General features: G+C 48.5%; 5 protein-coding genes across 5 annotated transcripts; 2 read left to right on the top strand and 3 right to left on the bottom strand.

Moving 5' to 3' along the window:
* Positions 1 to 610: 610 nt before the first annotated feature.
* On the bottom strand, positions 611 to 1,727 carry BO87DRAFT_385045 (40S ribosomal protein eS7; the record flags this gene model as incomplete). Its single annotated transcript, XM_025624706.1, has 3 exons — positions 611 to 974; positions 1,125 to 1,207; positions 1,572 to 1,727. The coding sequence occupies 3 exons, from the start codon at positions 1,725 to 1,727 to the stop codon at positions 611 to 613; spliced, it is 603 nt and encodes a 200-aa protein (XP_025481431.1).
* A 372-nt stretch (positions 1,728 to 2,099) lies between these two features.
* On the bottom strand, positions 2,100 to 3,835 carry BO87DRAFT_374965 (Rab family GTPase). The gene is made up of 4 exons (XM_025622913.1): positions 3,764 to 3,835; positions 3,378 to 3,618; positions 3,206 to 3,269; positions 2,100 to 3,056 (listed from the first exon to the last, which is right to left on the bottom strand). The coding sequence occupies exons 2-4, from the start codon at positions 3,459 to 3,461 to the stop codon at positions 2,416 to 2,418; spliced, it is 789 nt and encodes a 262-aa protein (XP_025481430.1). The 5' UTR covers positions 3,462 to 3,618; positions 3,764 to 3,835; the 3' UTR covers positions 2,100 to 2,415.
* A 5,281-nt stretch (positions 3,836 to 9,116) lies between these two features.
* On the top strand, positions 9,117 to 9,559 carry BO87DRAFT_374964 (uncharacterized protein). The gene has a single exon (XM_025622912.1). The coding sequence runs from the start codon at positions 9,351 to 9,353 to the stop codon at positions 9,549 to 9,551; it is 201 nt and encodes a 66-aa protein (XP_025481429.1). The 5' UTR covers positions 9,117 to 9,350; the 3' UTR covers positions 9,552 to 9,559.
* Positions 9,560 to 16,376: 6,817 nt separating this feature from the next.
* On the bottom strand, positions 16,377 to 18,162 carry BO87DRAFT_374963 (putative acetate kinase). The gene is made up of 5 exons (XM_025622911.1): positions 17,313 to 18,162; positions 17,198 to 17,260; positions 17,074 to 17,146; positions 16,646 to 17,023; positions 16,377 to 16,566 (listed from the first exon to the last, which is right to left on the bottom strand). Exons 1-5 carry the CDS (start codon positions 18,005 to 18,007, stop codon positions 16,522 to 16,524), a joined length of 1,254 nt encoding a protein of 417 aa, XP_025481428.1. The 5' UTR covers positions 18,008 to 18,162; the 3' UTR covers positions 16,377 to 16,521.
* A 187-nt stretch (positions 18,163 to 18,349) lies between these two features.
* Positions 18,350 to 21,671, top strand: BO87DRAFT_355290 (putative phosphoketolase). The gene is made up of 8 exons (XM_025621327.1): positions 18,350 to 18,631; positions 18,686 to 18,760; positions 18,819 to 19,053; positions 19,104 to 19,256; positions 19,304 to 19,613; positions 19,664 to 20,284; positions 20,345 to 21,170; positions 21,228 to 21,671. Exons 1-8 carry the CDS (start codon positions 18,469 to 18,471, stop codon positions 21,263 to 21,265), a joined length of 2,421 nt encoding a protein of 806 aa, XP_025481427.1. The 5' UTR covers positions 18,350 to 18,468; the 3' UTR covers positions 21,266 to 21,671.
* The last annotated feature ends 888 nt before the right edge of the window (positions 21,672 to 22,559 follow it).

Genomic DNA, 22,559 nt, shown 5'->3' with positions numbered 1-22,559 from the left:
CCCTTTTTTTATTTTGAAAATAGCATGACAAAATGAACAAATGAACTCAAGACCGACATGAATCTTTGAACTTTGACTTTCCTCATTCCCTTAATACCCGGTTTTTTTTGCCCCGAATCCCACCCAAAACAAACACATATACCATGTACCGGAACCGACCAACCAACCGAAAGAAAGATAGAAACAAAGATAGATACCTGACCAGAACCTCACTGTCTCAATCCTCAACCCCACAAAGAGCCGCAAGCAAGGTGTCTAACTGTCTGAATGACTGACGGCTGGGGTGGGTGTGTGGGTGGGGAACATGTAGGAAACAAAACAGGGGGTGGTGATGGGGGATGGGGAGATCGTAGTTTAATGTTTCTGCATGTCCCCCGAGCCCACGTGCAATATATGGTACGTGGATTTTCTGAGGGAAATCGACGAGCAAAAAAATATGGAAGAAACGGCAAGAAAGATGGGAGAGAATAGGACGGAGTAAGAAGAGAAATTGAGGTAAGAAGGTCAAATCAAATTTTAGTCTCTTGTCTTGTCACATTTGTCACTTGTCAAATTAAAAAGGAAAAAAAAAGAGGGAAAAAAAATTTGATTCCTTTTTTTTTCACTCTCTCTAGTAGTCGGCACCACCCTGGGGGAATTCAAAGACAACAGCACGGCCAGTCAACCGACGGTAGACCTCGCCGTAGGCATCAAGGCGGTGGTCAACACCACCACGCTCCTTCTCGTCCAGGATGACCTTGAGGGTCTTGGAGCCGTCCTCCTTGGTGCGGGTACGCTTGCCGACGATCTCGACGGGGTAGACGAGGTCGGTGAGGATGGCGTCGTGGACAGCAGTCAGAGTGCGGGAACGGGGACGCTTCTGCTTCTGGTTGGAACGAGAGCTGGCGGAGCGCTTGGGGCGGGGCAGGATGCGGCGCTGAGCAACGAAGAGGACGTGGCGGTCGGAGAACTTCTTCTCGAGCTCACGGGTCAGACTAGAGAAGGGGAGTCAGTCATATGGTTTCTGGTGTCGTTTCTTTTTCGCTGCTACGCTTCTGTAGTTGTGGGCATGTGGCTGGCACATTCCGGGGTTGGTGTATTTTTTCTTCTTGTTTCATGTGGAGGTGTGGAGTGGAAAATCGTACCGCTGCTGGATCTTGTGGAAGCCCTGGAGGAGAGGGACAGGGACGAAGATGATGACTGCCTTCTTGCCGTGGCCGACCTCGACCTATGGTGATAGTAGAGTCAATATCAAATTGCGCACATTCCGAGAGAAAAACAAATGAATTTTTCAAATTCCCAGTTCGCGCAGCAGATCAGAGTTGAGTGTCGATTGGTTGTTGGGACGGTTCAATTCGCCTTCTTCTTTTTCTCGTCTTTGCCTCGATGCTGGTGGTATATGATCCCCAAGCAGACACGTATACACCATCATGGTGCAGACCGCACAAACACACAATATCCACATTGATATTTGATATTTCCCAGAACGTCTCTCGTATGTTGGCAGTTTCCGCGATTCACACAAAACTCTCGACCCTCTCTGATCTGTACACGGACGGAGGCTATGAATGAAAAAACCAAATCATCCTTACCTCACGGGCAGAGACGAACTGCAGGGGCCTGAGGGTGGCCTTCAGGTCCTGTGTGTTGCTCTCGAGGTCGAAGAGAGCACCGGCGATCGCGGTCTCCAGCTCGGAGGGGTTCTGCCTCGACGGCGAGTTGATGGCGATCTTGTTGATAGCAGCCATGATTGCAGACGAGCGACGGGTAGCTGGCTGTGCTGCGGATGCTGCCTTCTGTCGTGAGGTTGGTTGTCGAGGTTGGTTGTTGAACGGAGATCTCTCGAACGTCCTCCAATTTGCGCTTGGGTCGGCTGTGGGATCGGAGGCTCGGCCTCTCGCTTAGCGGGTGGCCGTAGTCCCGTTTGGGTCTAGTTAGGGGATGTCTGGTCCCGTGACCGTTCTGCCCTTTTCGGATCATCAACCATTAACCAACTACTACCATGCAGCATTGCGAGAAATGCTTGCTTGTCTATCATGTTAATCCTCATATTATACATTGCATTTGGATCGCAGAATTCGCATTCTATGACTATGGCTGACTGGCAATGAACCTGACCGGTTCTCTGTACAAATCTTTGCCATTCCCTTAATCGCCATACTAACTCTCTGCATAGTCATTGGGAACAAACAGAAAAAAAGATAAAGAAGTAGTGCAGTACCATAGCAGAGCAGAACAGAACAGAACACTCGAGACGCCGGGAAAATGAGAATGGATCAAGCCGCATGTCAGTCTGGTCCTGACGGTCGGGGAATCACTGCCGCAGGATATTACCGTGTAATCAACCTGACATTGTATCGAACAGTAAAAGGACGATTGCAAAAAAGAAAGAAGCACGACCAAAATCTCATGACACGCTGCAAAAACAATCCGAGATTAGCAGGCACACCCTTCCTTTGCAGTTGCCGGGCCACGCTCCCCCAGGTTGACCCGCGAGTCTTCGGCCGGACGACCGCTGTTCAGGCTAGTCTGGCCCGTGCCAGCGCCACCTGCTCGTCCGCTCTTCAGGCTGCTCTCCGGGATCGCGTTGGCAATCGCAGTAAAGACATCCACGACATTCGTGCCCGTCTTGGCACTGGTCTCGAAGAACAAGAGACCCTCTTCCTCCGCGTAGGCGCTAGCTTCCCGTGTAGGCACCTTCCGAGCATCACCGGAAGTGACATCCTGTGCTTCCTGAGGTTCTTCGGCGGTTTCATCTGCATCGGCCGTAGACGATTCGCCCTCGGCATCAGCGGGCGACTCCCCGGCCGCCTCGTTCCCGTCGTTTGTCAAATCCAGCTTGTTACCAACGAGAGCGATCACAATACCGGGACTAGCTTGTCGCTGGAGTTCCGCAACCCAGTGCTTAGCCTTTGTGAGAGAGGACGGTTTGGTAACATCATAGACCACGAGCGCCGCCTGGGCGTTACGGTAGTACATGGGAGCGAGCGAGGCGAAACGCTCCTGACCGGCGGTATCCCAAATTTCGAACTTGATCGTTCGCGTAGGCAGAGAGCATTTTTGGGTGAGGAATGCAGCTGTGATAGATAGACAATGACATCAGCATCGGAGCTACGGCCACTTTCGGGAACCAGGAAAACCGGGTACAATTCCCTTCTTCCTTTCCCTCCGTCTCTTCCCAAATCGGAAAAGTGATCTGTAACTGCCAGAGCCGGGAGAAGCTTACCTCCGATAGTCGGTTCTTTGTTCTCTTGGAAATCGTTGTTGACAAATCTCAGCACCAGTGAGGACTATAATGGGCAATCATCCATTGCGTTCATTGTCAGTCATTCTTTCTCTCTGGTTACTCAGGTACCACGCGGAGGTCAGAGCAAGGAAAGTGCCGAGGTTGCTCGTACCTTTCCCACAGCGGCTTCACCCAAAAGTACCAGCTTGACGCTGCTACTCGGCTTGGGAGTATTTGTGCTAGTTGATTCAGACATGGCTCGAGAGCCCAACGAAGGCGATGAAGGTATGCGATCAGGTCGTCTTGCAGGACAAGCCCACACTAGGAATGATTATCAATCTGAAGGATGATTTCAGCTCGCAAAGGGCGGCTCAGGCCGGGCGATACAGAGAGCACTGCTCGGGAGTAGAAGCCTGAAGGAAGACGTAAGCAAGACACACGAGGGAACTCCGGAGGAGGGGGTGTGGTGGAAAGGGCCAGAATCGAGCAGGGGTTAATGTGACGGAGGGAACATTGGAGGAGAAAAATGGACAAATAAGAAGAAGGTATACTACGCACCGGTACCAGAGTGAAATGGCGGTGGACGGGGAAAGGTGATGGAGAGAGAGCGCAATGACGGCGAGAGAGAGGGAGAGAGAGAGATGCTACGGCCTAGGTAGATACGCAGTGAGGCGGAGGGTGAAGTAGATGGCGGCGCGATGCCTGACTCGGTTAGCGCGCCCAAGGCGGGCGGGCAGTCACGGGATGTTCCCGCAATTCTCCAAACAGAAAAAATTACTATCTTTATTAGTTAATTTTTGGTGCGCTTCAGGTACCAGTCAGAACTTCGCGGGTACTGGTCCCATGGGGAGAAAATAAGGCAGACAAGACACAGGATGAGACAATTGTGGCTCTGCGGGTAAACCAGGTGACAACAGCGGAGAGGCACAGGTTGGAAGGGTTTAGGGCTGTTTGGTATCTCCATCTGTCCAGTTGATTTCCCACACTCGACCTGTAGATACATCCGACGTACATGGGGAAAGCAAGCTGCTGCTTCCCTAAACTATTTCCTGAAACAAAAGCAGCTTACCCGTGACACCTGCTGTCGATACCCATCGAGACATCAACCGGCTCCAACGCAGAAGATAGATAGTATCTCCTCATACACTGTCATTCCATCATTGGGGCCTGACTATCGCGGGAAATGCGACAGATCATCTTTCTAGAGAAACCCTCCAAACCCCGACCACAACCATCAGGGCTCCCATGATTGGTAGGCAAGCGATCTGGCCCAACTCAACGCCAGGATTATCCATAAGGTGCATATCTATAGGTCGCAAAGTAGGCACGGGGTAAACAACAACAACAAAGACCGACAGAACAACAGCATGCCATGGCGTCCGAGCATGACGTGCCAATAGGTCCCCCAACGGCCCATGATCGCCAGCCAGACAATTGGAAACGCCTCCCCAATGGCAACCAGTCGTGTCACGGAGCCAACGTTGCACGACATGATTTGTGCAGAGCCGGTGGCTGCCCAAAAAAGAAGCACATGCACGCCGTTCAGAACTTGTTGATTCTCGACCAGGGATCCACCCAGATAATGCCACTGCCTTCTCCCCGGCAAATCAGATTGAAGTCGCTCTGTGGGCTCCCGTCAAACAACCCTGAAGACAATCACGGTTAGATGTCATCGTCGGGGACTCGTCCGAGTGCCGAATTTCTTTTCCCCAAGTCCTCACTTATCCAGCTGACTTGCAGGTTTTCCCCGTACTGGTGCAGTGGATTTCGATTTCCACATTATGGAGTGAAACGCCATTGTAGTAGTAGTAGTAGTAGTAGTAGTAGTAGTAGTAGCAGTAGTCATAATCCCCCAAACCATGAACTTTGATTATCTGTGCCAGTGCCAGTAGTAGTGTACACATACGCGCAAACTCATACACAATTATCCACATTGACGCAACCACGATGAAGTTCGCTCGGTTTAGAATACTATAAAGCATTGAAAATATCCAGAATCAATTTTTAGCAGCAGACTGTATTAAGGAGCAAATGATGACGAAATTGTAAGGAAAAGAAAAATAAAATCCAGGTATTTGACCGCGAGGTCCAACGTTCTAGTCTGTCTTGGTATCAATCCATGTATCCCAAATCAAAAAGAAATAACCCCATCCCGTCTATTCCCAACGCCGGTAGTAAAGCAGACCAAGTAGAAAAACAACAAATCTCGACAAATCACTTTTGGTGGAACAGATCATAGACCTGAGCTGGTTCGTGTCGGCGGATTAAAGGTGTATGGAGGCAAAAAATAATGGTCGATCGAAGAATTGAAAAGAAGTAGGTGGTGGCCGTGTCGTTCCATGGTGAGAAGAAAAATGTCCACGGCGGAAAGGGCGTGATTAGAAAGTATGTAGAAACCGAAACCAGTGGCGGCAAAAGGACAACGCAGTAAGAGCAGGAAATAGTAGTGGTACAGGGAACTATGATTCGTTGTTAGTCGGGAACCAAACCACCCGGGGAGATGCTTGTGTCTAGGCAACTTACAAGCTCGACTTCATAGTAGTCACGTCAAACTCCAGGAGCCATGCGCCAGTTGCAAGTCACAAATAACTTTTCGCTCGAGAGAACAGCAGAACAGCAGCATGTGGTTGGCAGATGTCTCCAAGGGTTTCATCGGGTCGAAGGCGGCGGCGGTGGTGCACCCGGCTTCTTGACTCCGGTAGTGTCGTAAGCTCCTCGTCCCATGTTGAAGGCTGACAGATCTCGCAATATCATTTCAGATTCTGAGCGAATGGCCATGGTCAGATGCTGAAGGTTTTCTCTTTCGGAAAGGAGTGGAAGACGGTGGGAAAGATATAGAAAAGCGAAGGCGGATGTTTTGAAGGGAAGTGCGTTTCAAGCCTGGGAGAAGTGTACTCACAGGAAGATTAAATAAACACACGACGGGCCTCCCCAAAAAAAGAAAATACCAATAAATAAAAAGAGCTCGATTATTATTCTGACTGTGCGTCGTGTTGATAGATCGTGTGTAGGACTAGCGAGGTACCCAAGCGATTCCCGGCAGCGAACAGGCGGTAACGACGCAGACAGATGATGCAGGCTGCAGGTGAGATCGGAAGTGGGATCCTTATTAAGGCACACAAGTCTGACACTGGGTTGGAGACGAGACAGGGTGGTGTAGTGTAGGCAGATCTGAGTAGGGCAGGAATGCGACTGTCGAAGTACCAAGAAATGGGCGTGTAAGAATGAGGAAGGGTGGAGTCCTTAAACCCAGTCGACAGGTCGCTTTTTTCTTTTGTTTTTACCCTCTTTTGATCCTCTTTAGACACTCATGCGGTTCGAAGACGTTTATTTTCTTTTTCCTTCTTTCCCCTTGGGAACTTTTTTCCAGGTGGCAGAGCGACGAGAGATAAAAAGTACGCGAGACGTGCAGATGATGGTAATTGGAAACAAGCGCGATCTGATCAAGAACCAGCGACCAAGGACACGGAGGACGACTTATGCAGCCGGCAAGGAGGTGATCCTGGAAAGGAGCACGGAAGTGAGCTCCGTCTAATCCGGTAAAAAAAAGAAACCAAGCTAGACTGGACGTATCGCAAGGGAGGATGGAACGCGGCCTGGTAACGTCACGGCGAGGAGGATCGGGAATAGAGCCGAGGGCGAAGGGAATGGGCGAAAGTACGTAGGGAGGAAGAGGAGAGGAGCTGGACGAGGAGGAAGGGTGAGTTTGAAGAATTTAGTAGCCAGATGGTTGAAGGGGGTCCATCCCATAGATATATAGTGACTAGACCTTCTTACTTTATGGTTGATTTATTCTTTTTATTCTAAAATTTTAAATGCTCAGATTGGGGTGATTTCCAACTTAGACAGAAAAGAACCTAAACTTCTGAAAGTAGGAAGCCAAAAAAAATAGAAAATCAAAATAAAGGTGGAAGATACTTAATCTAGATACGGAAAGACAAGAAAAGTAAACAGAAAAAGAAAATTCAAAAAAGGAAAAAGGGAAAAATAAAAGGTGGAAAATCCAATTGGGAAAATGGAAAAACTACGGAGAGAGTAAGAGGCTAAACCTGGCCAGAAGAGTGTGTAGACGGAGCAATGACAGAGTCATAGTAATACGGCGAAGACTAGAAATTTGAGAGAGACACAGAAATTAATAAAAGCAAAATACGCATACAGTAGGAGTAATAGTAATAATAACAACAATAATAGTAGTCGAGCAACAGCTCTCTTTAGCATAGCTAGGCGGCTCTCCCGTCCCGAAGGTAAGGTACCGTAGTACGTGAAAGGAGTGGGTGCGATCCATTTCCCCCTTTCTTTTTCTTTTCTTAGGGGTTTCTGGCCCCCATCACCAACGTCGTGACGCCTCTCTCGGACGGGAAACTTTGTAGCCACCTACTAAGTAATAGGTAGCTCGAGTGAAGGTTGGTATCTTTTTTACCTTTTCGTTGCTTTTCTATCCTATCCCTTTGCTTCTTTGTCTGAGTCGCCTCATGTTATTCCCGGTCACTCAAGTGGCTCTCCATCCGCATCCCATCCCCCTTCCCCCCCGTCAGTTGCTACTACTAGACCTTCCAGATGATGGCTGATACCTAGGCACGGGTTCATCTCGGAAATTGTAGGGAAACCACAGGAAGAGTCCGTCTAATCCGTAACGGAAGTGACCTTACCTAGATTGTTTCTGGATAGAGAAATCCATTCCATCGATCATGGCCTAGTTCGGAGAAGACTTTGCCCAACCAGTCAAGGGACCGACCTCTCCGACTATAGTAAGTAAAGGTACTGTAAATTTGTAATGGCATTGAGAATTTAGCCACTGTTCAGCAGTCATCATCATCATTCTGACGACCACCACACCAGTAACGGAAAAAGGAAAATACCACTACAGAAGAAATTTGGAGGGTCTCCACTGACTGTACGGAGAACATCAGTCAGAAGCTAAGAACCGATTCCTCGGACGCGACGGGCAGGTTTGAGTGCAGGTGAGTGGGGAAGGCAGCCGCTCACAGGATCCCGCGGATGGATCCGAATCCAGCACCAATGGGTCCGCTGGGGCTTGACCTGATGCTTTCTCGCGTGGTTTTTGGGGGGGGGGGGGGGGAAGAACCAAAGTCAGGGGCCCCTGGATGGGGGGAGGAGCCTGTTTCCCGGAAACCCTACGTATTCAAAATTCCATGGGATGCCCATAGCTAGCTAACTAGGTCTGTCTGGGTGCTTTTGCACAGCATGACCCCATGCAGATGTTTTGACTTTTCTTCTTTTCTTTTTTTTTCCCTTCCCTTTTTGCTCATTGATATTTGCCTCTTATCCTATGAAACGGGGTCTCTGAATTTTCGGGCTGGATCTATTATTTACCAGTGGTGGCTGCTAAGATTTAGAGCGGCGCACCCTTGTCGGTAGTTCCCCCCTAACACGGCTAGACATCCTGGAAAGGGCTGGAGTACCTGCATAGCCGCACTTATCTATCGAGCTCGACTACTGTACGATCGAGATGATCGAACTTTGATGGCGCCAACCATGGTTTGATAGGTAAGGTCCAGAGCTCTGGGCTATCACTCCAATCATCCTGGGCGTAGAAGTATGTAAGTATGAAAAGTACTCTCAGTACTTTGACAAACCAGCTACCTGTTTCTGCTTTCATCCGTAATGGGCATTCAACCCTACGGGAAGTTGGCCTACTAACTACTAGTAAGTAACCGCCGGGGATACGGAGGACCAGGGTACCTAACCAGGTTCAGAACCAATCCAGAAGCTTTCCGTCCGGTAGTTAGTCACCTGCTGCACTTTAGTTTGGAGTAGTTTCGGGAGACTATTTCGCGACCAAGATCACTGTTTATTGATGGACCTCCCTAGCCTGGCCCACCATTTCTCCTGGTTTGATTCATGTCAGCCACAGAGAGATTAGCACCGGTTTCTGTCACCTCTGGCCCTCGTTTGTCGTCTCTGAGTGAGCAATCAACATACACAGGTCAACTATCTACTAAGCGAATCCGAGCTGACCTCAAGACATTGTCTGTCTTTACTTTTTCTACTTCCTTATCCTTCATTTCCCGCTGGACTTCTTTTCCGTCCTCTGATCTTTTGGCACACTCGCGTCTTCCTTCCCTTTGGTCACCGGGGAAATCGGCTGGCTGAAAGGGGCAGTGGGGCCCCCTAATAACGATCCATGATCCGGCAAATCCACTGTTACCCGCCTCCGTTACGTATTATTGTGCAACTCGCATTCTTCTCGCGCGCTTCTAATCCTTCTAGCGCCCTCGCCCTGCCTGTTCGCCCCCGCGACCGCGGATGGAGCTGCGAGCAACCAGAACCAGCGCGCCAATTTTGCAGCTTTTCGGTCCTACGATCGCAGACTACCAGACTCTAGTAAACGATAGGCTCAATTTACGCTGGGTCCAGGAGCCCTCTAAAACCTCCCGAAGAACAATCTGGATGTTCTTCCCCCCCGACAAATTGGGGGATTCGCAGCCCTGTGCGGATTTCTGGGGGTTGACATCTCCGACTGCATGGAGGAAGCTAGTTTAGTTAATACTCAGGTAAGCAAGCTCTCTCACTCGTCTGTTGTTCTGTAAATTGTGGCTGGAATTACAAATTACCTCTGTCGCTTGACCGTCGTTACCCAGTATGGGCTAAATTATTCGACTCCACCAGCCCATCCCACTACATCATTCTTACCACTTCTATTCCTGACCTTCGCCACAATGGGGCAAAGCGAAGTAGTAACGTCTAGACGAGTGGAATTCTAGACTGACTCGAGCTGCTCAAAGCCGCCCACGTTTACCCAACCTCTTGCTCACTTGGGTAGCTTCTGATCCTCTGATAGTATCTCCGTTGTAGACCGTCTTGACGTCGCCGTCGATCTGCGCGGAGAAACAATGCCACAAAGTGCCAAGCGACGCATGTACCGGGATTCGCAACATGGGACTCCCTGCTAGGCTGGCGCGTACGCGTGTTTCAATCCAACCGATGGATTGGAACTAGCCGTCACAGTCACACCGTAGGCGCTTTATCTTTGTTTGGGGATGTCTGATTACACCTTATCTCACAACTGGTTCGTACTTTTCCCGTCTCTTCTCTGACTAGCCAATGACGTGAATCAATTGAAAGGGACATAGTTGGCCTTTTCTTTGTGGTCGAATAGGACGTTATGACTGTGTCAGCAGGAAGAAGTAGAGGTGCTGATAGCATCAGATTCTGAGACATGAGACCATCCCATCCAATGGAATGGCATGACTTGTATCTTTAATCCTTCCATTTTTTTTTGCGACAAGCCGTCCTCGGCTACATGTGACACCTTAGCTTGGTTTTTTGTTTTATCATCATGATCCTGGACCAAACAGCCGAACATACACACCCACACAATAATAAGCACCCAGCAATAATAATAGCACTCGTCAATTGACCCCAGAAATCCAGGCCCAACAGCCGACACACCTTCTCACGCCCAGAATCCAGCAATGGCTACAGAAACAGAAACATCAACAAAAAGCAAACGCAAGCAAGTGTTCCACCCACTTGCGCCCGGATGGGTCAAAGTCAACTCAACCACCTCTTCCAGAACGATTCTAGAAGGCCCATCCGGATGGTTCTTCCCTTCCCCATCCAACCATGGTTCGCTCGCGGATCGTACCATCCGTCATGGTCCCCGGGACTTTACGCCTCTGAACCCGCTGGCTGCCAAAAAGAAAAATAAATATCGGGGATACGAAATAAAACCCACAAATTGCAGAAAGCTACTGTAAGGCAGAAATAGCTATTATGATCCCCGTCTCAACGGCCCGAATACGTCCCCAAAAGAGGAAATTACTCGATAGGCGAACCACCACGACTCCATCGAGAGAGTGGACTTGTCCTCCGTAATTGGTTTACGGGGAGGCTAGAACGGCGCTAGAAACCGGAGGAACGGGACTAATGAGTACTTTGGTCTAGCGAAAAGGGTGGAAAGGGAACTGTTGGGCGGTATTGCCTTTTTGGAAATGGAGGAGAAGAAAAGCCAAAGGTAAGTACTCCGTAGGTTGAGTTTTTTCTTTCCGGGTTCCGCAGACGCTAGAGCGTGTTTTAACTTGTGGGTATCATGGCTTTTTTTTCTAATTGGGTCGGTCGGTCTTGGAAGGCTAGATCGTTGGAAGGATTGAAGAGGATTGCGAGAAACGGCATGGAATGGATGGATAGGATCCTTCCGATCCGATATGGTTAACTATTTACTGACTGTCGATAGATAGTTGGGTTGATTATTCAAGCTATCTGGCTATCTATTTGTCCGACTACTGACTGACTGGTCTTCAATAGGGCGGTTGGGGATATATTGAATTGGGTAGATAATGGATACATCCAGCAATCAATCAATCCATTGAGGATCCGTCGCGAGCTGCTACTTGCTTGCTTGCTTACAATTTTGGTAAGTGGTAAGTGGTAAACAGGGATCAGACCACATGATTGTGATTAGTTTCATGATCCATCATTTCGAACTTTTTTCCCTTGCAAGCCACTAATAATTCCCGCACAAGGGAACAGCGATGAGAAAACCTGACCTGTCATGCGTGAACGTTCATCTTGGAGTTCGTTCGAAACATGTCTAGGATTTTCCGACGGTGATGGTTGGATGCAGATTGATTGATTGATTGATTGATCAATGGATGGGCCGAAGTAGTCCGAACACGGAGCCATAAGTACTATTACTCACTACCTTAGCCATGAAGTAAACATGTACTTTACTTTACTTCTCTTCCGAATGGCTCATTCGTTGGTTCAATCGTTCCCACAACCAGGTTCAAGGTTCAAGGGTTAAGCATGGTTTAGTTTTCCCTGCAAAAATATGACTGGACATGATTCAGCCCGCATCGGCAAGATGCATTAGCCATGCAGGAAAAAACAAATCTAATTCAAGCAAATACAGCAACACCTCAACGTCCGATTTTATTTAATTCCCCGTGGAAAGGGAACATACCAGAATGATCGAGACCCTGTTCTACTTGCCATGGTGCCGCTGTATAGTACGGCCGGGTATCGGGATTATTCTGCAGCAGATCGTTTTAATTCAGCCACAGAAAGAGATAAATGGATGTATGTACTGCATGTGGCTAGATACAGACATACATACATACATACTGCAGAGCTACATCCCAGATGAAGAATACAATACAGTAGCCAGAGAGGATCGACCGATCTGCCGTGAAACACGAAAACCAACCCATACTTAACTTACCCTTACTGTACTACTTAAACTATAGCCAAGAGGGAAAAAGGATGAGGATGATGTGCTTCTGAAGAGGCGGGGGGTCTGTTCGCCATTGTATAGTACCTTGCAGAAAACTATGGGACGGGGAATGGGCGAGGGTTATGCGACCGACGCAGGGGAGATTGATTATGGTTAATGCCAAAGCGTTTTTTGCCTCTTGTTGATCAGGTAAATAATGTACGTACTTTTGGCGATTTACCCTGTGCAGAAATGGAAGTGAAGACATTGTCTTGTTTTACTTAGACGGGTAGCAGTCTTGCATTTTACATGGTAGCTTAGCTTAACCTGTCTCTACCTAGTAAATATGTATGTGCGTTGAGTGGAATGGGACAGTGAGTGAATGAAGAAAATCCCCGAAGAGCTGAAGTGAATGATCAATTGCCATTATGGGTACAAGTATTTTCTTGCTGAAAGGTAGGTTATTCCCTTGTTCATCATCATCTACACTAGTACTGTTAGCTAAGCTCTCAATCAAAGCGGCAATTCTTCAGTTCTACAGCTACTATCCATCCAGGTGGAACACGTGCCTTGACAGTGGCGTGAAAACCTGGACTTTAAGGCCGGAAAATCTACTAGTCGGTTGGTACCTGCCAAGGCTCTAGGCAAAATTCCTGGGCTGAGCTGAGCTGAACTAGCTGATGAAGCTGAGAGTTGAGCTGTCTGTCATTCAGTCAATCATTTTAGTGTTTTTGCTCCCATAACTCAAAATCAATAATGCAATTGGAATCCATGCGACATGACTGATCCAGCGAGAGATACTAGAGAGAGTACTTCGTACAAAGTAAGTAATTTGCAGTTAACAACAAAACAACACGTCCAACCCGTTATCCCTAACCAGGTAACGATATTCACCCTTCTTCTTTCTTCTTTCTCTCACACTCCCTCTCTCCCCCTGATCCACCTGAGTGGTAACAGACCAAAGAGAAAACTCGATAACCCTACAGAACTACAGCACTAGAGGCGCGCGGAATCGCAGCCGGCTTTCCTTTAGTGTCCACTTCTCGTCCACGGGATGGCGTTCTAGAAGGGGAAACTTGATCGGATCGTCTGCAAATCCTTTTGGGCTCTCGGCTCATTTTTACGAACGGGGCTGAACTGAATGAAAGAATACTAGGAAAGGGGAGGTGTGTGTTTATTCATTTCTTTTTTTTTTTCTTTTCTTCCCAATAACAGTGCGGACGGATGATGGCAACTTTTTTTCGATAGATGGTTTTTTTTTTGGGTTGATGATTCACCTGATAAGGATGTCCCGTGTCGCCCTGTCAATGTTTTCTTTTTCTTTGCTTTTTCTCTTTCTTGTGCTTGCTATCTTTCCTCTACTCTTTTTTCTTTTCTTTTTCCTCTGCTGAGGGTGATCTTCTAGATTGATAGATAGAGCGAGAGAGAGGGAGAGAGGATGGGGAGGCGCGCGCGGACGGACGGACGGACGGACGGGATAGATACATGATAGTTACACAGCTCCAGCTACAGTAAGTCACGGGAGAGAAAGAAAAGGGAAGGGAAAGAAAGAGGTCCACGGTGGATGTATCAAGTTCCATGTCAATCCAACTAATTAACGCATCCACCCGCCACTCTGGAACCTCATTTCGCTTCCCCGTTCCGGACCATATTTCAATTCCCCTTTTTAGGTCATGGTGCATCCCTCCCCTCCGTCTCTCCTTCCCCCCGTATCACCTCAAAGACATATTTTCTTCTATTTCTTCAGCCACCCAGCAAAACCACCAGATTGATGCGTGATGATCGCCTTGCCCCGTCCGTCAGCCTCATCGTTAGTCTGGATGCTGAGCGACCCTCCATCCGTCCCAAAGGGAAGGGAAGGGAAGGGATTGAAGGGGGCCCGGTCCATGCATCCATCCCATCTGACAGACTTCCCGATTCGGAGTGATGATCTTCAGGTCGCCTCCGTGGCGGACCCAGCTAGCTAGCATTATTATTATTATAATTATTTTTACTATAATTATTTTTTTCCCTTTACTGAAGAAAGCTAGATAGTTAAGTAGTGACTGAATAGATAGATCAGATCATTCTTTTACAGTAGCTGAGTTATTTTACCTACCTATCTTCCCGGAGATGATGGCGCAAGTGAGCGATCATACATCTCCGCCGAGATGAGGCGGTCCCCCCCCTCCCCCCGCCTCCACTCCTCTTCTTTCGCCATGAAAGCAATTGATCTTAACTGAGAAAGTTCTAGAATGGTTGCTACACGATGTGTATGGAGAAGGAGTAGTACCTACCTCTTTAGGTAGATGCTGGATCCCTTGTCAGTGGAGCCACTTCTTCCTTCACACGGCATATGGCAGCTATACACATCCATTTTTAGCTGCCATAATGATGCTCCACTAGAAGAGAGCATCCATGTCTGCCGTCAAAGTACTGACTTACTCCATATTGTAGTAGATAGTCTAGACTACATAATAGAACCGGAGTATTATTCTTATGATTATTATTAAATCAGTATTATTATTATTATTACTTAGTGTTACTATACATGGATGGCCCCCGCCCCGTCTAGACCAAGTGTTGTCGTCCCAGCTAACCCTCTAGCTGCATGAGCAAGTGAATGAGTGACCCCGATAATCGTGCATCTATCTATCTATCTTTTCTTTATCAAAAGTACGGCTTGACTATTAGTTTATCTTGTCAGACGGAGATGAGTGACCAACTACGCGGGTCGAACTAATTTCTTTTTGCTTTTTTTTTCTTGCTTCCTTTTTTCTTTTGCTTTTCGTTCTGTTGATCAGGTGATGGGGGAACAAAGCGACGACTAGGGGATTTTCAGTGATTGACTGGATTCCCTATCAAACTCTGACAGAGTGAATGAGTGAGTGAGTGAGTGACACCCACGGGGTCACAATCACATCAACCATAACCTACCAAATCACCACCTCCAATACTAGTATCATGACCAAATCCCTCTCATGGAGTATTCCCGATCCACCGATCCCCAGAAAAGAAAAAAGAACAACTAACCACCCAATCACAACCCCCTTCATCACCATATTTTGCCACTTTCATCTACAAAGTAGTACATTCTACACATTCCTATCTACTAATAAAGTCAGATGCTACTAAAGTGTGTTCAGATTAAACTTCTCCCTTTGACAATTTTTAACATTTCAAATCCCGCGGAGAGGATTACACGCCACCCTGCCCCCTTTAATCCCTGATGGAAGTGTCCAGACTGTCGGGTTCGAGACGGAGGGACAGTGGTAGTGGTTGATGTGATGGGATGGGATGTGATTATGGTTTCACTCTTTGGATACGCTACGCTATGGGGTGGGGGTAGACCATGCTTCGTATCCTATGATACTGTGTTTAGGATTGAAACAAAGATAGACAGGGAAGGATGAGGGATGATAATTGATCTGTCAAGTGTCTAAACAAGTATACTGAGGAATTGCTATGGGTGGTGGTGGTGTTGTCTAGTTGGAGCATCATGAAGTTGATGGCGGTTCTTGGCGAGGAAGATGTCAAAAGGTTCTACTGTTCTACTACTTTGTAGAGATACTACGTGTGCCAATCAGATTGATTCATCATAGTAAGTACTTAGTATGTACTGAGTACGAGTAAGCGGGGTTTATACTTACCGATGTTAAGTTAATGCAGGGATACAGGGTATATACTTGGTATGATAGTGCTAACTAATCAGTAAATATCAGTTCTTTGTTCAATCGTCAATGACTACAACTCTCTCAACGGATAATGTTGGCTGGCTGGCTGGCTGGCTGGCTGAGTCTCGGGTTCCTCGGTGACTAACGTGATTGGAATGTTATGTGATGGTTTGGTTTGTTGGGAGATGCTCTTCATTCTTTCAACTCGGTTGTTGGGTGAGGTGGTCGTCGTTCATCACTTCTACTTTATTACTTAGTTCAATCTAGGAAGCTGAGAGTGAATTTTATGTCTGATTACTTAGTAGAGAACTACACTATATCTAGTAGAGTGAAAAGTGAAGTGCACTTTTTTCCGTACAGGAGACTGCATGCCTGAGGAAAGGGATGCCTACATTGGGTATGAGGTCGTATGACGAGTTTCCTATTTCGATTCATTACTTCGTAATCAGATATTAAGTTTGTCCTGAGAAGGTGGTAGCTGTAGCTGTCTACGGCCTCTCATACTGATTGACGCATCCGTATGCCATCTCGAACTATAGATCCATCATTAGTAACCACGTTCACATGCACAATCGAGCATCATCAAAGGGGTAGAGATAAGCTATGCCTCACCTGTTCATCTGTCTGACAGATCAAGACCTTAGGACCCTTGTCATCACCACGAGAAATATCCACTACCGTCTCCCCATCCCCTGCACCCTTGTCATTCTTCCCCGGATCAACCGCACATCCCAGGCAGCGACACTTCTCCGTAACTGCTTTTCGAAGCAGCGCGCTCTTCTCGCCAATTCCGCCTGCGAAGACAAAGGCGTCGACACGGCCGTCTAGCTTTACAAAGTAATTGCCCAGGTAGCCCGCAATGCGGTCAACGAGGATGTCGAATGCCAGTTTATGTTCCCGTGTCGGTGGGTTCTCGACGGCGATTTGGGCAAAATCGGTTGTGCCGGTCAAGGCTTTCCAGCCGGACTTTTTATTGAGAATTTCTTCGGCCTGGTCATGGGTTAGCTGGATGTAACTATTGCCATCAAGTGCATACGTACCGTGCTGATGTGCATTTCTTTAGTGCTGGCAGGACTGAGTTTGCCTGCATCATTGGTGTAGTGGAACACAAGGCTGGACTACTGTCAGTATTCAGTTTCCTGAACTGGGCATATTGGGACTCACGAAGGATCAATGTCTCCGCTTCGTGTAGCGCCTGGTAATCCGGCTAGCGGTGTGAGTCCCATCCTATGTGAATATGTCAGTATAGATGGCCATTGAAAAACGCTGGGAATCTCACGTGGTATCAACCGATTTACCATCCTTGATGGCACAAATAGAAGCACCGCTTCCGATATGCATTGCGATAATATTGGTCTTATCAGCAGGTTTGTTCAGGAACTCCGCAACAGAGCGCAGAATGAACGAATAACTGATGCCGTGGAAGCCGTATTTCCGCAGCCCGTTGGACCTGGCTGTCTTCTGGTCGATTGGGTAGGTCTTGACATGTTCAGGAAGAGTTTGATGGAACGCCGAGTCAAAGAAGGTGATACTCCTGACGGATGGAATCTCCTTCCTGCAATGCCGTATAATCTCCAGGGCGGAGTAATTGTGCAATGGAGCTAGGTCTTCCAGTTTCTCGAGATGATGATAAGTTTCGTCGGTGATTACAACAGACTTGTCGTAGTCTCCACCGTGCACCACACGGTGGCAGATAAAGGCTAGATCATCTGTGCTGGCGACTTCGGAAAGCTCGGGATCAGAGATGCAGCGCTGAAGCAGAAATTTGAAGGCATCTTGAGGAGTACTGATGCTTTCCTTGAGTTCCTCTTTGTGTTGCTTGTCGCCACTCGTATATTTCAGCTTTGCTGGTGGGGCAGTGATACCGGAAACCTGCGCAGCAGCAATGACCTTTGGGGTCTTTTCGTAGGTATAGAAGGTAAGCTTGACCGAAGAGGATCCGGCATTGACGGAGAGGACGGATTTGCGTGCCATGTTGTTGCGGAGCAATTGGGTGCGGGGACACGTTGAGTTAGCTTGCTGGCTGGCTGCTAGAGAAAAAAAGATTCAATTATAGGCTTTCTGAACCCTTGTCGGGCCTTGATCTCGGAAGTTGTGGGTTGATGCTTGTTGGTGGTGGCAGCTCAGTTCCCGGTTGCGACGGCGGGTGATGTCACTCGGGGAGTGACGTATTGCCAGGGGTCTCCATACAACAACAACCTCACCACCTCGCTTCCCTGTTCTTATTTTAAGCAGTGCAGTCGAGGCAGTGGTATGATCTCCTTCTTTTACCATCTTTGACAGCTGCAGAAAGTGGCCTAGACTCTTGTTTCCACGTGCTATTAGATCTACCCCTCCATAGACCCTAGGATCTCGAACGAACCCTAATACTTAGTTCCACGGATATACTACCTTTTTATTTTACCAAGTGACCAATCTACATCCATCAAATCACCATGCCTGGAGAGGTCATCGACAGGCCAAATCCCAAGGCTGAGCCTTCACATATCCCCGACCTTGTCAATCAATTGCAGGTCAAACTCCAAGAGACGAGTTTGGAGGAATCTGACTACAATGCCCTGCTGAAATTCCGCCGAGCAGCGGCCTACATTGCTGCTGGTGAGATCGAGGCTCCCAAATTTCCAGCCTACATTCACTGACCCGTCACACAAGCAATGATCTTTCTCCAGGACAATGTGCTGCTGAAACAGAATCTAAAGCATGAGGATATCAAGCCAAGGCTTCTTGGTTAGTATCTCCTAGCTCCCGGTGCTGTCCTCCGCAAGCTCCGCTCACAGATCTGTAGGCCACTGGGGAACATGTCCCGGGTTGATCCTCATATACTCCCATTTGAACTATATCATCAGAAAGCATAACCTGGATATGTTGTATGTCGTTGGACCTGGACACGGCGCTCCAGCTATTCTGGCTTCGCTGTGGCTCGAGGGCTCTCTAGAAAAATTCTACCCCAATTACTCCCGAGACATGGATGGTCTTCATGAGCTCATCTCGACTTTCAGCACAAGCGCTGGTTTACCAAGGTATGACTTTGGCTGGGATTCTGAGTTGAAGCCAAGCTAACTGCTTTAAGCCATATCAACGCGGAAACCCCCGGTGCAATCCATGAAGGTGGTGAGCTGGGTTATGCATTGGCCGTCTCATATGGTGCTGTCATGGACAATCCGGACATGATGGTCACTTGCGTGGTTGGTGACGGAGAAGCAGAAACTGGTCCTACCGCGACGTAAGTACCTAAAAATACCTATTCGAACACAATCTGACAGCAGACAGGTCCTGGCATGCAATCAAGTACATTGACCCTGCAGAATCAGGTGCCGTCCTGCCGATCCTCCACGTCAATGGCTTCAAGATCAGCGAGCGCACCATCTATGGCTGCATGGACAACAAAGAGCTGGTCTCCCTCTTCACGGGTTATGGATACCAGGTGCGGATTGTTGAGAACCTCGATGACATTGATGCAGATCTCCACGGCTCGATGATGTGGGCAATTGAGGAGATCCATAAGATCCAAAAAGCGGCGCGTTCCGGCAAGCCAATAATGAAGCCTAGATGGCCAATGATTGTTTTGCGCACACCTAAGGTATGATAATATCCGCCTTAACCTTGGATCTCCGCTAATTATCCTTGAAGGGCTGGTCAGGACCTAAAGAGCTCCACGGGTCGTTCATAGAGGGATCTTTCCATTCGCATCAGGTCCCTCTTCCAAATGCAAAGAAGGACAAGGAGGAGCTTCAAGCTCTGCAGAAATGGCTTTCCTCGTATAATCCGCACGAACTTTTCACTGAGACCGGAGATATCATTGACGAAATCAAGTCTGTTATCCCTCGGGAAGACTCCAAGAAGCTGGGGCAGCGAGCAGAATCCTACAAGGGCTATAGAGCACCCGATCTCCCAGATTGGCGAAAGTTTGGTGTAGACAAGGGCTCCCAGCAAAGCGCTATGAAGACGATTGGAAAATTCATTGACCAGGTGTTTACCCAGAACCCCCACGGCGTCCGAGTGTTCTCACCAGATGAGCTAGAGAGCAACAAGCTGGATGCAGCACTTGCGCACACGGGAAGGAACTTTCAGTGGGATCAATTCTCGAATGCTAAAGGCGGCCGCGTCATTGAAGTGCTCAGTGAGCACCTGTGCCAGGGCTTTATGCAGGGATACACATTGACGGGCCGGGTGGGCATTTTCCCATCGTATGAAAGCTTCTTGGGAATCATCCATACCATGATGGTGCAATATGCCAAGTTCAACAAAATGGTATGTGTCTGCAGTACTTCTTCCTGGATCACCCGATACTAACGAATACTGCCATGACAGGCTCAAGAGACGACCTGGCACAAGCCGGTCAGTAGCATCAACTATATCGAAACGAGTACATGGGCTCGTCAGGAGCATAATGGGTTCTCTCACCAGAACCCATCCTTCATCGGAGCCGTGCTCAGGCTGAAGCCCACCACCGCGCGTGTCTATCTGCCCCCTGATGCTAATACATTTTTGACCACCCTTCATCACTGTCTCAAGTCCAAGAATTACGTCAACCTCATGGTGGGTTCAAAGCAGCCAACTCCGGTATACCTGAGTCCCGAGGAAGCAGAGAGTCACTGCCGAGCCGGCGCATCGATCTGGAGATTCTGTAGCACCGACAATGGGCTGGACCCGGATGTCGTGCTGGTTGGCATTGGAGTCGAGGTGATGTTCGAGGTCATCTACGCGGCGGCCATCCTCCGCAAGCGTTGTCCAGAACTCCGGGTGCGGGTGGTCAATGTGACCGACTTGATGATTCTGGAGAAGGAAGGTCTACATCCACATGCATTGTCCACAGAAGCCTTCGACAGCCTATTTGGCTCGGACCGGCCGATACACTTCAACTACCACGGATACCCGGGCGAGCTGAAGGGTCTGCTCTTCGGACGGCCCCGCCTGGACCGGGTTTCAGTGGAAGGATACATGGAAGAAGGAAGCACGACGACGCCATTCGATATGATGTTGTTGAATCACGTCTCACGATACCACGTGGCGAAGGCAGCCGTGATTGGGGCGTCCAGACGGAATGAGAAGGTTCAGATCCGGCAGCACGAGCTGGTCAGCGAATTCGACCACAACATCGTGGAGACACGCAAGTACATTTTGGCCAACCGCAAAGGTAAGAGCTTCACCTGCCGTGGACCGGTCGAATATTGCTCATACTGACTGTGCACAGACCCGGATGATACGTATGATATGCCCTCGTTCGAATAAATCCGGATGAGTAGAGTCAATAAGATGATCTAAGCGTGAAGCATATGAAAAAGACATGACCTATTATTAGCGTTAGAGAAGAATGAATATGAAACTGTCCGTCTTTGTGCAGCTGTCGGGGATGTTGATCAGGCAGGATAACAATATCGTAGCCATCGCATACGGACGTAGAGATTTTGACATCTAGGTTCTCACTGGCGGGACTAGACTCGCATCGCCAAGAAGTGAGTGAATCTGAAACTTTGCTGTGACATTCCAAAGACTGTGATTAGTGATTTGAAATTGTGAGAGGCTGAGACTTCGTGGCTGAAGGCTGCGTGGGAGACAGAGAGAGAGAGAGGGAGGGAGGGAGTGAAGTAATATATTGATGCCTGAGGCGGGCAGCGGGGTTGCCAGACGCGCCTTCCGTATTTGGATGTTGCCGGTGCAGGAAGTTCTCCGCTCTTCCCTGCATGTGATTATCGATCAATATTCTTTCGCTTGCATTTCGTGAGTTACTACTGTTAAGTTAACTCTCCCTGTCTAGTGAGTGACTAGGGTGATCTGAACGACGACCACATCCCATTCATCATGTCTGATTGAAGCCTAGCTTCAGGTTTCATTCGATGTTCCGCAACCTAACATCGGGCCTTATCATAGCTCCGATCCCGTCTCAGAACTATTGACTGTACTCCGTGCTGTTCCTTAATGCTGGTATGGTAGCCCGGTGGACGGACTCTCGGGTTCCCTGTTTCCAGATCGGTCTTGGCCATGCATCACTGCCTGGGCTGCATGGCATATATTGATTCTACTGAGTTTAGCAGTGACACGGCATAACGGTCCTAACCACAATCCTTGACAGTCAAGGGTCCTATCAGATGAGCAGCCTTACAGCGACAACAGGATGATCATCTTAGGGAGATGTCTGTTCACAATTCTATCGCGAAACCGTCTGATGGAAAAGGCCGGAGTTACCGGCTTCATGCGAGACGCGCTAAACCTCTTTGAGCGAACCTTGCGAGCTATCATCTCGTCCCCCCAACTCTTTTTTGGGTCTCGCCAGTCTGTTAGCCGAATGAAGTGCTTGCTTTTGCAAGGCAGGCCCTGCCTACTCTCGTGAGGTGCAATAAGATTGCTCCCTGCAACGGGTGTCCCCGCCGTACCAGGTGGCGCCCAGAGACGGGCAGCCAGGAGGACGGGGATCACTATTGAACGGACAAGAATAGAGTATGGGGGCAGAGTTTAAAAGGATTTCTATCACAGTTCTTCCCATTTTTCTTCTTTATAGGCAGAGCCTCTCCTTCCTGATGCCCGT

Source organism: Aspergillus neoniger (genome assembly GCF_003184625.1).
Source record: "Aspergillus neoniger CBS 115656 unplaced genomic scaffold BO87scaffold_10, whole genome shotgun sequence".
NCBI classification, from domain to species: Eukaryota; Fungi; Ascomycota; class Eurotiomycetes; order Eurotiales; family Aspergillaceae; genus Aspergillus; species Aspergillus neoniger.
This window is presented reverse-complemented; position numbering and strand designations above follow the sequence as displayed.